The sequence below is a fragment of the Coregonus clupeaformis genome, chromosome 20, assembly GCF_020615455.1.
Source record: "Coregonus clupeaformis isolate EN_2021a chromosome 20, ASM2061545v1, whole genome shotgun sequence".
In the NCBI taxonomy this organism is placed as follows: Eukaryota; Metazoa; Chordata; class Actinopteri; order Salmoniformes; family Salmonidae; genus Coregonus; species Coregonus clupeaformis.
In genome coordinates, this window is record NC_059211.1 from 51,496,788 (window position 1) to 51,514,780 (window position 17,993).

At 40.7% G+C, this 17,993-nt stretch overlaps 1 protein-coding gene across 1 annotated transcript in view; it reads left to right on the forward strand.

Moving 5' to 3' along the window:
* The window catches only part of LOC121572366 (serine/threonine-protein kinase MARK1), a 79,018-nt gene that overhangs the window by 16,765 nt on the left and 44,260 nt on the right, over positions 1–17,993 (forward strand). Inside the window, 2 exon segments of the mRNA XM_045205552.1 lie at positions 1,362–1,565; positions 11,140–11,193. Coding sequence (XP_045061487.1) covers positions 1,362–1,565; positions 11,140–11,193 — 258 coding nt within the window.

Here is a 17,993-nt window from a genome sequence, read left to right on the forward strand (position 1 = left end):
ATAGTACTGTATGTTGGCCTACCTACTACATTGATGTATTAATGTCTATGAACTACTATCAATGTGTCACTAACAAACACATGGGTCACTAATTCCTGTGGTTGCTAAAAAGTTATTTGTCCGATATTGTCAAGGAGGTTAAGGCGTCACACATGGGCCACCTCGGAAGTAGACGCTGACACCTAAATTCTTGCTACGCGTGCCATGGGTACAGCTGACAGGGTTTCAAAGTAAACAGTCAGATCACATATCCAGGTAAGATACGAGGTCAACAAGTTGAGCTCCAGTAACTCACATTTTTGGGCCCAAATTATTGCGACCTCACCCTGTGAAAAAGGTGTTAGAATCAACAGCCAGTGTTTACTTTTTTATTTGGGGTTATGACAGTCTTAAAATTCAGTATGGTTTGAAGTGGATTGAAATGCATCGGAGATATTGGGAAGTTCAGGGAAGATCGTCACTGATCTGTGTAGAAAAGAACATCATTACTTTCAATGTGATACATTTTAAGTCTCTAGATAGGTTTCCATGCAATTGGCGACATATTTTTATGCGAATGCTCTAAAATCTGCATAAAAACAATGTGTATTTTCCCACCAGAGATGTTTCCATCAAATTGACTTGTTGCGGATTAAAGGCTGTGCGTGATGACGTAGTTCACATAAAAATAACATTTTCAACTCTACTGATGGTTTTGTCACTAAAATGTTGCGTTATAGGCTATAGTGAATGTGCCAAAAGAGCAAGATTATTTGTATTTGTCAAACGGAAGCCAAGCATCGATCATCCTGTCACCAGAATAAGACCCACAATATTTATTGGAAAGGAGCCTGAAGCTCTTCACTGTTCAATTTCACCACCCTGTGAAGTTCATCATAACTTATTTCATCAGTAGCCTAATAAACTGCATGCTTTCCCGAGTTGTAGTGGGAGAACCACACAACATATCACATGACTTCAAGTTTACTTTAATTTTATGGTTACTATAATCAATATTTGCGCATTAAAAGCGTTTCCACTGCCATTTCTCGCATAATTAATTTTACCGGCACAAAAAGATCCCACCTTGTCTAACTTATTTGTTTTGTCGACATTTGGAAAGTTTACAGTAAATTTGCTGTTTCCGTCAGGCCTGTCGTGATATTTATTATCTGACGTACTTTACTGGATGGAAACCTGGTTTATGTAGCAGATATAGTATCGCTAGCTGTTTAGCTTTGTGACTGTGATGAAGAGACTTTGATGTTGCCATAGGTTTGAATCAGGCCTACTCCCCTTTGACACAACCTCTCTATCGTTCCGCACTTTCATCCTCTATCTGTTCAATAAAATAAAAAAACTGACACGTTACATTCTTACAGCACACTTCTGTGGAGGGCTACCAGGAGCCCCCAGCCCCGCCGGCCAAGTCGGGGAGTCGGCACAGCCTGCCGAGATGTCGGAACTCTGTGGCGTCCACGACGGAGGAGCAGCCACACATCGGGAACTACCGGCTGCTCAAGACCATTGGCAAGGGGAACTTCGCCAAAGTCAAGCTGGCCCGGCATATACTGACAGGACGAGAAGTAAGTTTCCTCCATTATGAATTTGCCGCTGTCATTTAGCAGTTTGGTCTTTTGGTTGTGATTCCTTTTCATTTAGGACTGATTACTTCGACAAAGATTAACCCAGGCGTAACCAGGGTCTGGGAAAACAACTGTTGGTGTTTTCAAATTCAATGTTGCTAAAGTTACTTATACTGAACATAAATATAAATGCAACATGTAAAGTGCTGAAATTAAAGATCCCAGAAATGTTCCATAAGCACAAAAAGCTTATTTCTCTCAAATGTTTTGCACAAATTTGTTTACATCCCTGTTAGTGAGCATTTATCCTTTGCCAATATAATCCATCCACCTGACAGGTGTGGCATATCAAGAAGATGAATAAACAGCATGATCATTAGACAGGTGCACCTTGTGCTGGGGACAATAAAAGGACACTCTAAAATGTGCAGTTTTGCCACACAATGCCACAGATATCGCAGGTTTTGAGGGAGCATGCAAATGGAATGCTGACTGCAGGAATGTTTCACCAGATCTGTTGGCGGAGTATTCATTTCCCTTCCATAAGCCAACGTCGTTTTAAAGAATTTGGCAGTACGTCCAACCGGCCTCACAACCGCAGACCACGTGTAACCACGCCAGCTCAGGACCTCCACATTCGGCTTCTTCACCTACAGGATCGTCTGCGAGCAGCCACCCTTGACAGCTGATGAAACTGAGGAGTATTTCTCTGTAATAAAGCCCTTTTGTGGGGAAAAACTAATTCTGATTGGCCCCTGCCCAGTCGTTAAATCCATAGATTAGGGCCTAATGAATTTATTTAAATGGACAGATTTCCTTATATGAACTGTAACTCAGTAAAATCGTTGAAATTGTTGCATGTTGCGTTTATATTTTTGTTCAATATAGATTCCCCACTACAGACAATTAGAACAGATAATCAAATGGTTTACGACAACACTGGCATTGAAATGTTACTCGATTGAGTTAGAAACACAGCCTTCAAATATTTCTAAGACTGTTCCACAACTGACGGCCCAGAGGTGATAAAAAATAAATATTTATTTATTTTTATATGGCCCCCCCAAGTTTTCTGAGCAAAATATAATAAGAATTTGTTGGACATAGGACTGTAAAAACACCAAATCAGCTCCAAGTGATTTTAATTTTGAAAGTCTTTTCCAAAGTATTCCAATGTATAATAGAGAGATATATGTGATTGTACACAAATGTAAGCAAGGTTTGAAATGATTATGTTTTAGTCAAATATTATCTGTTTATAATTTATTTGTAATTATGTTCCTGACCGTCTGCTTAAGAAACAATTGGCTGAATCTAATTGATGATCCCTGTTCTAAAAGGTCATGTTGATTCTATCTCTTGAGTGTTTTATTTGAAATGCCTAAACAGAAAATAACCCAGTTTCCGTTATTTCGAATTGGTCTCACGCGTGGCATGTCAAGTTTGCTATTGTTATTGACCTTGTTGAAATTTGCATCATTGTCTGTCTTGTTTGGTACACATGGAGATATTTAGACATTGGATTCATGCCAATAGCTTGGCGATTATTTGTAAAGAATCAACAGAGGTGGGGAGTTCCTAAAGTTTTTACATTGTTTGCATGTCCAAATTTCTCTGGATTTTTGCTTTATGGGCTCAAAAAGACTGAGTGAACTACAGTACCAAAGTACTGTCCCATATCTCTATGAAAGCAGATGTTAAAGGAAAATCTGTTTTTCTGACCTTAAAAGTAGTTTAACAAACACTAACACATTGTTGGCAGAATAGATGGATGCAGTTCAATGCATGATTAAAATAATTCACCGATACATTTCTTGGTAGTCCAAAAAATATTGCTATCAGGTTGTAAATCACAGCTGGACTGGTACATTGTTTGCTGCCTCCATTCGGGATGCACTGTTTTAGTTTCCATTACTCAATATTTTGGACAAAAACTGACTAATTTAACTAAGGCTGGGAATGACAATACAATCAAACTAGTAAGGGCAATGATCACAAGTCAGTCAAAACGTGGAAAATAGGCTAGCGTATCTATTTATGCAGCAAGCTAAAAATACGGAGCCGAGCTAGCTAGCTAGCTAGCTGCTAGGAGGATGTTATTGGAGGAGTGGGTGAGTGACTCACTTTTTCACTCATCGTTTTTTGGTGCCTATGCACAGCTAGAGATGCAGGTATAATTTGGTTACAGTAGCTAGCAAGAACTTCAATTACATTTATCCAGTTAGCATATCTCTTGCGTTCGCAAATTCACTCTGGCTATCTACTACAATTTCTCGTCTGAGTAAGACTTATATTAATTTAGGAACGCGCAACACCGGCTGAATATGACCGGTGTCAGTAAACACAGGCCATAAAAGTAATAGTTGGTCACGAACTCTCTAGATAACATGTAAACAGTCTAGCTAACCATGGTCAGAGTAAGGTGTTCTCTCATTTGTGTCTGGAAGTAGCAAGCTAGACAACTTTAGCCAGTTAGTTTGGGTGCTTGGTTGCAGGCAAGTTGCAGAAGGATGAATAGGCTACAATTCCCATCGTGTATCAGTGCAATTTTGACGGCCAACTAGCTGAAACAGTTTGAGAGGGTTCCTTCGTTAGATTTTAGCTCATCTTGCTCTGGCTAACATTAGTTGTTGATGTGCATAACTGAGGGAGAGAGAGCCTACCTTTTCATGGTTGTTTGATCAATAGGACTGTAAAGTTCACAAATGTAAGGACTCCCATGGTATTGACATATTTGCAATAATCCATTCAGGTGGCTTTTGGCGAATACGATCTAAATTATCTTTAGACTAAAGTCGCAACTCCCTGTAAACACACAGTCCAGTTCAAAGTGAATGATGGCAGGCATGTGTGGCAAATGGCTTGTTTACATAAAGACCTACTGTAGTTAGATTTTAGTCATTTAGCAGACGCTCTTACAGTATTGAGGAGGGCTGTTACGGTGACCTATTACCGCCACACCGGTGGTCAAGAGTCATGAAGGCAGTCAAATTCCACATGACCGTTTAGTCACGTTAATTAGGTTTCTCCAAGCTCTGATGCTGCTGCTGGTCATTAGTAGCCTACCAAACTTGCTAACTGCCTGGTACTCAGCACTCTATTGTCCCTCTAATCACTCTCACATGAATGCAAATGTAATCGAAAATCTAATCAAACACTTCATGAGAGCCCATGAGCTCATATTGCCCAACATTTCTATAGGCTATGTAATTGTGTGAGAAAACAGAGTGATGGCCTCTATTAAAAAGAGGAGGATCCCATCAGCTTTTTATAGGCTAGGCCTACTATATTTATTTCTCAACTTTCCTAATATTAAGCACATTGCTTCTCTTTACAACAGGAGTATAGGCTACCCGGCTGACATGAAAATGAACTGTGGGAAAAGCGTCCTCCATTCGCTATTTAATTGCATAGAATACATGTATGTTTTTCCCCTGTCCCTGTTTCGAGACAGGTGCATGATAGTGGTCTATTCTAAATAAAAACTAACTTCATACATATATTATTTAGTATATGTAAAGACAAGATTAAATCAAGAATAGGCTAATATTGTCACCCATCAGACTATCACTTGTGAATTATATATTATCACTTGTGAATGATGCCCAGCTTAAGGCAAGAAACAGCCATTACTTTTTTTGCGACTTTTTCAAATCGGTAGTCGCACACCTTATGTAGCCTAGCCCATAGGCCTATATGTTTTAAGGTTTGTATCACAACTAAAGTGGCCAAATAACATCTTAAAATGAAGCACATAAATCCGCTTTACACCGGGTGTAGAGTCTAACTGGCATATATATGCAGCACGTGTAATTCAAGTTTGGGGAAGATAATTTTCACCATAAAAATGCACCTTTTTGTTATAAAAGCATTACATGCATAATCGCATTTGCGTTCACTTTTGAGAATGGTATTTTCTTGCTAGTGGAACATTTGCGCTTATAGCCTACTGCCGTGTGCGCATCGCTGTGCTTATAATGTGAAGAAATAGCCTAATATTTTTATCAACATTTTAAGTTAAACGTTCTGATCTGTTGCATCAGGCTCATTGCTTAAAAAATGTTTTTTTTTTTATGCTAGTGGTTGTATTAATTTGGGATCTATCGCATCCCACAACTGTCCCAGACTATGTTTGGAGTATTTATTTCTAGCACAGAATAGAATAGATCAACTTTTGTGCTATGGTGGATAGTAGATTGACATAGGCTAGTGCTTTTGCTGTTCGTTAGGCCTACTCATCTTATTGGCTGACGAAAAGTAAATGTGGACAGTTCTTCCAATATCTTCAATATGCACCTCGGAATTGGATAAGGACGCACGCTGTTGCTTCCCCGATGTGTCTGTCTTCACTTATAGCCTGTGAGAAAGACCAGATCATGTGACTGAGAGCCATGTGAGTGAGAGGTGCTTCGGCACGCAGCCGGGAATTATAATTATTATATTCAGCCTAAGGGCACAATGGCCACTGGCCGCAAAAGGCATAATTTTTTTAGGGGGCATTACGGTCTCACAAAGGGGATGTAGCCGGGAATTTGAGGCATTATCAAGTGCTTGTCAAATTGTGAATGAGAGAGACGCATGAAGTGTGTACAGCCTGTGCAAAAAAACAAAGCAGAGCTCATGTCTTTCATGCGACTTTTTTCAAATCATCATTAAAGTCGCATCATGCAGCCTTAAAATGTATTAAAAATCAAAACATATAACCCAACATTTGTATCACAACTAAAGTTACATAAATAACTCTAAATTAATCATATTGGAGTACCTGTTTCTTTGTTAACCACTCTACATATGGTTGTGAGCACTCCCTCAAATCGTTTGGAGAAAATATCCTTTCTATTTTATTCAGCTATGTTCAATCGTATTCTTCATACTATAAAATAATGCCACGGAACTCTAACCAAATCTTGTCTGCTAAATGAACTAGTGTAGCCCACAGCCATATGATATGATATAGCCAGATCAGGGCCTAACATAAGGACAACTCAGAGTATGCTATTCTGTTCTTCTGAAATAGACTACATTTTCTTCAGATCTGTGTAAAATAAATAATGGATTTATTGTGATGCCGTAGGCCAGGGGTGTCAAACGTCCGGCCCGCGGGAATGGATCAGGCCCGCAAACGGGTTTAATCCGGCCCGCGAGATGATTTTGAAAAAAATTAAAAAATGCAATTTTTCAATAAAATAAACTGCTGTTCCAATTGCGTCCACTGGATGGCGCAATAGCAATTGTGTTAAGCAAGCAAACTGTTTATACCGGGGCAGAGCAAGTAGGTCAAGAACATGCAGCCAATGAGCTACTTTGTTTTGCCCGCGATATTTATTACGGCTTCTACTTTTAACATTATGTGCTTTGGCACCCTCATTGCCCCAATATGTCTCTGTCAAAAAAGAGAAAAGTGGACGCAGAGTGTTCCAAGAAAAATGGTCATCCTATTTATGCTGAAAGAATATAACCTTCGTCGCCACTATGTGAGTCTTCATGCCGACAAATATGACAACTTTCAAGGACAGCGGAGATGAGAGAAGGTGAATGAACTGTTGGCGGGTCTGAAGAAACAGCAGTCTGTGTTTACTCACAGCCGAGACATCAGTGACGCTGCAGTGAAAGCTAGCTACCTCATTGCTAATGAAATCGCAGTGGCTTCAAAACCATTTAGTGAGGGTGAATTTGTAAAAACATGCATGATGAAGGCAGTGGAGATTGTGTGCCCTGAAAAGCGGCAGGCTTTTTGCAAATATCAGCCTGACAAGAAACACAGTTGCAGACAGGATTTCCGATCTTTCAGTGGATTTGGACAGCCAGTTGAAGCAAAAAGTAAAGTCATTTATTGCGTTTTCGGTTGCAATTGATGAAAGCACGGACATTACAGATGTTGCACAACTGGCCATTTTTTCATCCGCGGAGTTGATGACACATTGACCGTCACCGAGGAGTTCGTGGAGTTGGTGCCGATGACAGATACAACGACAGCAGCTGATATTTTTACCGCACTCGTCGACGCGCTGGACAGGGTCGGAGTGGACTGGTCCCACGCTGTCAGCCTGGCTACAGATGGTGCGCCCTCAATGATCGGGAAAAAAAGCAGGCGTTGTGACAAAGTTCAGAGAGAAAGTGCAATCTGCAAATGGAGGACGTGATTTTTTGACTTTTCACTGTATTTTGCACCAGGAGGCTTTGTGTTGCAAGTCATTAAAGATGGATAATGTCATGAAGGTGGTCATCCAAACTGTTAATTTCATCCGATCCAGAAGCCTGAATCACCGTCAGTTTGACAGCCTTCTCAGAGAGAAAGACCACATCTATGGCCTGCCATACCACACTGAGGTAAGATGGTTAAGCCGAGGTGCTGTGCTGAGGCGTTTCTTTGATTTACGAGAAGAAATTGAACAGTTCATGGAAGAAAAGGGCAAACCAGTGTTAGAATTTCATTCCGCAGAATGGATGCCGGACCTTGCATTTATGGTGGATGTTACAGAGCACCTGAATAACTTGAACAAACAGCTGCAAGGGCGCAACAAAGTTGTCACGCAGTATTATGACAGCATACGTTCTTTCAAGTTGAAGCTGTCATTGTGGGAGACGCAACTTGCCGGTGGTGATGCAGCTCACTTCCCCTGTCTGAAAAATGTGTGCGCGACCCAACATGTGGCAGACATGAAGCGGTTCAAAGATAAAATAACGGGACTGTTACGGGAGTTTGAGCAACGCTTTCAGATTTATGTTTATATGTTTTTATGTTGATGTGCTATTGTTTTTAATTGATTTTATTTTATTTGTATATTTAACCTATTCTTGACTCTGTGGTTCTTGCACTTGTTTGGGGAACAGGATTTCATTATTTTTATCTACATTTCTGCCTGAGAAATGACACCCTGATATAGTTCTGTGATCTGTGAAACGGTTCTGTTAATCACTGAGGCATTGTGTGTTTGTGTTCTTTTTCTTTAGAATTTTCAAATAAACTTGACGTGTTTTATGATTAATAGTGATGTTGTGCTTGTACTATTTTGGACACACTGTCCTCAGGCTCCAGCTTTATGTTGTATGTTGATCGTATTAAAACAAAGAAAACAATCTGAAGTTGTTGTTTTTATGTTATATATACCATGATTTTTCCGGTCCGGCCCATTTGGGAATAGATTTTCCTCCATGTGGCCCCTGAGCTAAAATGAGTTTGACACCCCTGCCGTAGGCTATATTATATGGATTTATTAGACTTTTTAAAATGTGGATGTTCCAAAGGTCTGCATCAATGACTTGTAAGCTATGCTAAATGTGTTTATGTTAATTAACGGTCAATTACCGTGAGACCGGCAGTTATTTGCTTGACAATCACCGGCTCACAAAATGTCATGACTGCCCTAGCGCTAGTAGTGAATGCATACATTTTCATCCAATATTTTTTTGTTCTGGTCCCCGGTGGGAATCGAACCCATAACCCTGGCGTTGCAAGCACCATGCTCTACCAACTGAGCCAACTGGCTATGGTGCGCTGGTCTGCGTAGACTCCGGTCCTGGATGAGACTGATGTTTTTATTAGCTTTTATTTAGTGCAGTGTCTATTAATTGTCCAAACGCACAGCCGCTTTCCCACTCTGTTGCTATAATTGTTTTAAAAGTGCCTTAGTATATGTAATTACCAAACATTCTAAGAATTTATGAAAACGTGAAAATGACCATATCTAAGTGGTCGCTTGTCAGATTTTTTTAAATAAAAAGTGGCATTCTTCCAGGGGGTGTATATCAACAGATTTTAATCAGATTTGATGTTGCTAAAATGCTGTCAGCCACTTAAAGACAAATCAAGAGTTAACAAGATATGGCTGCACTGGTTGCCCTCACCACCCATTGACCTCAACCACTCAACAATTCTCTTTCAGCGTTGGCCAAAACCTCAGCGCAGTTTAAAGTCTACTTTTGAAATGGAAATAACTTTGGCTTGGCACGCTGACCCAGCATGAGCCACAGTATAGGTTAAATTATTGATGCAATGTACGTCAGTACTCTCACCAGAGCATTGAGTGAGAGGTTGTTACGTGTAAAATAAAACATTCCGGTATGCCTACTCAGGATGATAGGATGCGAACGCTTATGGTCTCGGAAGCCTGCTGTTTCTACCCAGTAATGGTGTCCAATTACATATCCATATTTCAGAAGAGGAGAGGCTGCTGTTTGCAAGGGAGGCATATTCTACGGTGCCTATGATTTGCATTGTGCTAGTTTCATCTCTTATCCCAAAAGTGATTGTGTGTTGATTATAGTGATTATGGTTGATTGTAGTCTTGGGGACTGATGCAACCTATCTCAGCTACGCTTTAAAATGAATTTCAAATGCGTCTTTAAAGGCGCAATCTGTAACTTTCACCTCAAGTGCAGTGGCAGCCCTTTTGACTGGTTTGTAATCTGTGGGGGTGGATCTGGACAAATGGAACTGCCAGTGAATTATTATAGTGTATTTTTAAATGACGCTCTTGCTGATGAGTACACCAACACAGGCCCAAATAAATCAACTTATTCCTCCTCTCAATTCCACTTTATGAAGCAGTTAATATTTTGCACCAGGAGGACAAAACAGCAGCACTGCACCAGCTCAGATTTGAACCAACAACCCTCTGATTCATTGTCCTTAAAGCAGCCACAGTCAAATTAAGGAGTGTGTCGCTTTAACTGTTGGACCATAACTTGTCTCTTTAATGGTTAGAAATTATGGATCGACACGAGAGCCTCTGGCCTAGACCTCAATAGATGAAATGGCCACCTACTTACTGCCTTTCACTATGAGCATGTATGCTTCCTTTAAGATCCCTCACTCAGTGGCCAGGATACATTTTTATTTACCAATATGAAAGGAACCAGCAGAGCCTGTATAGACCTCAGCAGTCATCTCTAGACATTTTTAAGAGCAGTCTCAGCCTGATATAATGGTTGAGGAAAGTCATTACAACCACCACAACTGTGTGTGGGGCTGGTGGGTGTTGCTGTGTCACTGTGTGTCTGTGTCAGTGAGTGTTGGTGTGTGTGTGCGTCCAAATCACATTCTCATACTGTCCTCCATTCAAAACATTCATCAGTTTGTGCATTTGCAGCCTCCGTAACCGGGACAGCGTTTATCTGTTTTGTTTCGCCGGCAGACAGAAAGAGTTGGGCCTGAATAGATTTTCCATTTTAAGCTTGTTACCAACCCAAGGCTGTCGAATCTGCACTCCGGCGACTTGATCCCTCTGTTCTGAGGAAAGCACACCTTGTGTTGTGCTAACCATGATGCTAAATTACCATTTCATCATAACTTTCTGGCTGTCCTAAATGGCACCATATTCCCTATATAGTGCACTACTTTTGACCAGGGCCCATAAGGCTCTGGTCAAAAGTAGTGCGCTATACAGGGGAAAGGGTGCCATTTGTGACACAGCCTCTCTCTCAGAAGCTCCTCAGACTCCGGTAAACCTGGGTTAGGATTAGAGGATCAAAACCTTCCATTGTCAAACACAAAATGGGTGATGTCACATGGCTTTGGCCTGATGTGATTGGTGTGTAATGTCAATTTTTTGTTTGTCTCCTTCCCCCGTAGGTTGCCGTGAAGATAATAGACAAAACGCAGTTGAACCCCACAAGTCTACAGAAGGTAAGCCCTCACATTCAAGCGCCTCTTCTTTCTTCTCTTCCTCTCTGATCCCCTCTCGCTCTCTCTGTTAAACACAGTCTATGATGGGTCACGTGAGCACAGAGATCAGATGATGATATCAATACAGCCTCCCTTTTTGGGTTTTGCTTCAGACAATGGATGACATTGTGTATGAGAGACCAGAGCCACAGACACATAGGGGCCATGCTCGTGAACTTTTGCTAAGACCGTTGGTTTAAACCATTGGTCTTAAATGGCTAGCTGCTAGCTTTTCTCATAGGCCAACCTGGCAAAATTAGCCACGATGCTGGGGCCGACTAGCTGAGCAGATAATTATATCCGGTGACTAAATCCTTATCAGCCAATTAAAATCGTCGACGTAGTTGGACCTGATCCCAACACTTTTTCACTAAAGCATCCTTACCAGAAATCCATTGCACGTTCTCATAATCAAATTAACTACATCACGTGCAAATACGTGTCTTGACAATTAACTCCGTGTAAGGTGCTTAGTTCCTGATATCTATCACCACTTACGCCGTAAGTTTTAATCCCCCAATGGGTGATACTTTTTCCTTTGAAATGTAGACTAACATTCATTGTGGTATTGTGTTGAGAGAAAAAAATGCAGTCATCACCTTGAAAATGAAGATTAAGAATGAATTCCATAAGGAACATCTTTCTTCAGCCTTCTTCAGCCAAACACATTGCTAGGACCTAATAATCATATTGCATGGATGTGTTCACCAAATGTAGGCCTACGTCGTTTTATATGGATTGTTATAATTATCTACTTCGTCACATATGCGTTATTTGATTTGAGGACCAGCAGTGGAGCGATATTTTCTTAAAATAACAACTTGCCCCATATGTGATTTGAACTCACAGCCATTGAACTTTGAGCCAACTGTCTTAGTGGACTATGCCACCAAACAGTCATAATGGTCAGGAGAAAATACAACCAGTTGACAAGACCACCATCATCTTCGATATTTTTACGATGGATGTAGATACGTATATAACTGCATAATCCTCTTTTAAAAAATAATAACAAAATATTGTAAAAGCACATGAATGTGTATGAAGTAGTGAGCAAAAACATGGCATTTTGTATATATGCGTAAACGTGCCTTACTGCCTTTTGAATTTTGTATAACATCAGTACAGTAGCCTAGTCAAGGAAGCATCATGCAAAATACACTGAATGTACAAAACATTAGGAACACCTGCTTTACATGACACTGACCAGGTGAATCCAGGTGAAATCTATGATCTCTTATTGATGTCACTTGTTAAATCCACTTTAATCAGTGTAGATGAAAGGGAGGAGCTTGGTTAAAGAAGGATTTTTAAGCCTTGAGAGATTTGAGACATGGATAGTGTATGAGTGCCAGTAACCACGTTTCCGTCTAACCATTTCATGCGAATGAATTACCTGACGCATGAAACAAGTCACGACCGGGCAGATGGAAACAATTTTATAAATGCCGTCAATGTTTGTTCGACATGGTGGGATCTTTTTGTTGGTAAAATAAATTATGCGAGAAATGTCGGTGGAAATGGCTTTATGTGCAAATATTGATATAATAACCATCATATTGAAGTAAACTTAGAGTCACGCGATGATATGGTGTATGGTTCTCCCACTACGACTCGGGGAAATCATGCAGTTTATTAGGCTACAGATGACATAAGTTATGATGAACTTCACTGGGTGGTCAGTGTGTTAGGTAATGAGCTTTATGCTCCTTTCCAATAAATATCGAGGGTCTTATTCTGGTGACATGATGATCGATGCTTGGCTGCCATTTGACAAATACAAGTAATATCTGCTAAATGATGTAAATGTAATACCGCTCTTATCCATAATAATCTCAATGTAGGTAGCCTACCCACACTGTATCTGGGAGCTGTTGGCTAGAGCGCATGTGACAATACCAGAGTTGGCACATCTGCTAAATAATGCTCCAGTTTTTGTGACAAAACCATCAGAGAAAAAAATGCAATAGAAACCCATTTAACTTGTATTTTTCATCCGGTACATCGGAATTGAACGGATAAGTTACTTATGTGCACTACGTCATCACGCACAGCCTTTTATCTGCAAAAAGTCAGTTTAATGGAAACGTCTCTGGTGGAAAAATGCAGATTTTAGAATATTTGCATAAATCTGTTGCAAATTGGATGGAAACCTAGCTACTGAGGGTGAATGGGCAATACAAAATATTTAATTGCCTTTGAACGGGGTATGGAAGTAGGTGCCAGATGCACCGGTTTGAGTGCGTCAAGAACTGCAACGCTGCTGGGTTTTTCACGCTCAACTGTTTGTGTGTATCAAGAATGGTCCACCACCCAAAGGACATCCAGCCAACTTGACACAACTGTGGGAAGCATTGGAGTCAACATGGGCCAGCATCCCTGTGGAACGCTTTCGACATCTTGTAGAGTCCATGCCCTGACGAATTGAGGCTGTTCTGAGGGAAAACTCAATATTAGGAATATGTTCCTAATGGTTTGTACACTGTATATTGGCACACTCCACTTACCAAGACCATTGGTAACAAACTAAACCAAGCAGTTGGCATGCATGACTGTTAGTCGCTTTGGATAAAAACATCTGATGAATGGCATATATTAGCTGGATAGTTTAACTATCTCCCTCTAGTGGCCAAGTTGACCTGTTTAACAAATGCAATTGGATGGTGTCGCTACCGTTTAAGGTCTCTGATAGGTATCCCCAGCATCGTGGCTAATTTTGCCAGGTTGGCCTATGAGAAAAGTTGGCAGCTAGCCATTTAAGACCAATGCTTTAAACCAATGGTCTTAGCAAAAGTTCACAAGTATGCCCCGCCAGGGTTCGGCAAACCTCCCTCCATTTTGGCTATAAGCCTTCCATAATAACAATAATATGATATGGATTCTAATTGGATAGTGATGTCATATGACTTTTGGTGCCAACATGCTGCCCATGGAAATTCAACATCTCAAACCCAGTTGGCTAAACTATGTTTATCTGTGGCTCTGCGAGAGACCAACAGTGAATGCTTATTACCTTTTAATGCATTGCTTCCCTTGGTTCGGAGATGTGGTTGGGCCTATGGCTGATGTTAAGAGCAACCTTGTTGTGTCTAGGTCTGATAGGAGGGGCTTAGCTGTAGATAATCTGGGTTTGGTGGAATAGGATTAAGTTGCACCTAGACACTGATCTAAAATCAGTTTAGCTATTTTAACCTAATGGTTAAAGGTATGACTGGGGGAGGGTACGCTGGTCCTAGATCGGTTGTTAAGGGAAACTTCTACCTAGAGCGGGGTTGGTTGACAGTGTCTTGGTGCGAACTGCACCCTCACTAGATTCCTTCCAGCATAACTATTTTTTTTATTTTGTCCTGTGTTTTGAAATAACATATAATATAACATGCCACTTAGCAGACGCTTTTATCCAAAGCGACTTACAGTCATGCGTGCATACATTTTTGTGTATGGGTGGTCCCGGGGATCGAACCCACTACCTTGGTGTTACAAGCACCGTGCTCTACCAGCTGAGCTACAGAGGACCACAAAACATAACGCATCTGCGACACCTGCAAGACCTTTCTCTTTCAAGTAACTTAGCCGTGACACAACTACAAACCTGAACCATAAGCTTCTGATAGTCCTCCATTTCAATCCCAGAGCTTGTATGTGAGCTCGATCAGTGGTCTCGGGGGGAGGTGTGCTCGGTTCACTGGAAATACGAGCCTGAAGTGGGAGACAGAGAAGCATACAAGGTCTCCTCTTTTTGCATTGAAATCCAAACACCAGAAATCCCCTAGATACAGCTTTGGCAGGCATCTGGTGTGGCCTTGGGAATGAAACGTCAGTCATTACAATACCATTATTATAGGTTTACATGCAGAGGGCTCCTAGCAACGCACATAAATAAACCCAAGAATTTGTGGGATTGCTGTTATTTCATAAACTAGCGAATACTGATTTAGCGAGTGATTTCATATATTTATCTAAAATGTACAATGACTTTGTTGGGAAAAAGACCAAGGGACATGTTATTATCTTAGTGTTTTGGGTATAGTTTTAACCGTTTTAATGGATGAAGAGAAATGTGGCATGACGATTGCATAAAATCAATATGTGGGCCTATTTTGTGTCTAAAACATATGCTAGGTGTAACTAGCTGGTCTTATGAGGTCAAGTCATCATTGCATTTTCAGCCTTTAAACTTATTTCTACATATCTATATACTGTGGTATATTAAAGGTCCAATCCATTTTTATCTTAATATCAAATCAAGAGTATTTTCTGATTTCATTATCAACAAATGCGGCAAAATACAGTAAATGTAAAATGCACATGAAATCAAGTGTATTGTTTGGATTGAGTCTTGTGTCAGGTGAACTGTTGTGTCCTTACCCTTTTGGTGTAATAATTTTCCCATAATGTCCAAACTGTTGCCTTTTCAATTGCTACCATGGTTAGGCATATGCTTTTCATATTTCTTCTTTAAGAAACATTTCAATTTAGCCCTATCCATTTAGGCCAATTCCCACGAGTGTAAAGGGTTAAGATGGAGTGTCGCCTTGTTAACGTCCAAAAGCGGAAGTTGGGTCACTGGTTTCCGGTTGTTTACGACCACGCAGAGGTTGCTCGCGTTTTAGTGCGGTAATGAGTCACGCTAGAGTCTCTCGCTCGCTCTCGCTCATACTGTCACACAATGAGCAGTTCTGGTGGTGGATGTCATTCAGAACACCCTGCATCGGCCTGTCTAGGATGGGTGGATGAAAGGAGTGGATGATGGGATGGATGATCTCAACAGAGAGACTGACAGATGGACATACAGTGTTGCAGACAGAAAAATGTAATCGTTTAGGTACAGCTTTCTTTTAGAACATGAAACAGGGCATAGGCTGGCTTGTGACTTCACAGAAGGCAGAAGCTGTCGATAATGGCCCGAGACACTTATAATGCGATGGCCATCCATGCTATCGTATTCCAGCTGATCAATAGCTCACATTAGGCCCCATTTGCTCCGTGAAGGTGAGGGTCAGTGATTTCTGAACTAGCCACATCCTCCCACAGCCATGGGTCCTTTGTCCTTCAACACAAAGGGTGCACGTCAATAGTCTAAAAAGGCCTCCTCCCCTTGTCTCCTTTCCTTACATCTGTGCATACCTGAAATAAGGTTGAATATAAATAGTTTAGAGACCTCCTTGTTTTATTTCCAAGTGAAAGCAAATTCCTAAAAGGCATTCGACATATTGCTGTCACTTTATCCTGTGTTTTCCGATCTGCGCAGATGGAGAGAAGAGGAAGCCGCATTGGACTATCGAGACGCATGCACCACGAGTTCTCGTATAATAAAAACACGGTGTGGAATTTGTCAAAGCTCCGCAGGCCTGTTACCCTGCTAGTATTCTGTATGTATGTATGTTTTTTTCGTGTGTGGTCGGAAAAGCTAAAAATGGTCCACGGTCTGCCCGTCAATTACTTGACCATGCTGCAAAGTACCTCCAAGGGAAGGAATTTTCAGGGCCTGTTTTCTGATTAATCATTCGAGACTGCTTTCTGACTCCCCACAAGACACATCTCTGTTGGTTCGCTGGTGGAGCAGGAGACTTGACCAGGGCATTTTGATGGATTTGTGCAGCCCGTAGTCCCATACTCATAAATTACCCCTCTAAAATCTTGAGTGGATTTTGGCCAGCATTGAATAGATCAGTGGTTCCCAAACTGTGAGCGGTCAGCATGGGGTGGTTTCAACTTACTTTTGAAAGTTGTAATGGTAGAGCACAAGGTGCAATTTCGAAATTGGGTAGTGCATCATCCGTTTTCCTCTTGTCATTTCAGTCATTGCATACCTTAGAGCTATTTATAACTTGTCATAAATGTCCAGATCAACTAGCCCATGTCAGCTAATGTTTTTTTTAGATAGGTTTTTTAGCCCATAGATGGTAATGTTTGAGTCACTCAAATATCACATGAATACACATTAGACATGGCAAAATGTATAGAATTGCAAGAAATAAGCTTTAAACCTGCAATATTTTCTCTCCGCCAACAAGAGGGGTTAAACAGTTTGTGTCATGAACAGTTTGTGTCATGAACAGTGCTTGTGCCCATAGAAATAGACGTGGTGGGGGGGCAGGATGTTCCCCAATGCTGGAAGGGGGGAGTGAAACATTTTGGGAACCCCTGGAATAGATCAGTAAACAAGTCTGATCTGTAAACTTGCTTTGTAGGCTACATATTGGCAAGAGGATGTCCACATTGTGTGTGTGTGGCCCTCTGAGTATCAAGTATATGTAATTTATTTGTGCTATTGCCTGTATGTTCTTCATGCTGTTATATCATTGGATGATAAACAATAGTGTCCTTATGTTATCTTTATCCCAAGGCAGTGGAGACTACTCAGAAGAGGAAGGGGAGGCCCATCCTATCAGAGAATTGCATTATTAATTTTTTACGTGAAACATTAAAGTTAGCCTTTTTAGATAAACTATACTAAATATATTTACATTAGGGCTGTCAAATGATTAAAAGTATTAATCGAGTTAATAGCATTAGTTAATCGCGATTAATCGCAATTTTTAAATTTGCTAAAATGTAGCCCTAAAGAACGATTTTTCTATTTTAAAAGCATTGCATTGAGTTACAGGCATATTATGCTTTGTAAGGTACGGAAACACACAATTATTTACATTTTACATTTGTCATTTAGCAGACGCTCTTATCCAGAGCGACTTACAAATTGGTGCATTCACCTTATAGCCAGTGGGATAACCACTTTACAATTTTTTTTTGTTTTT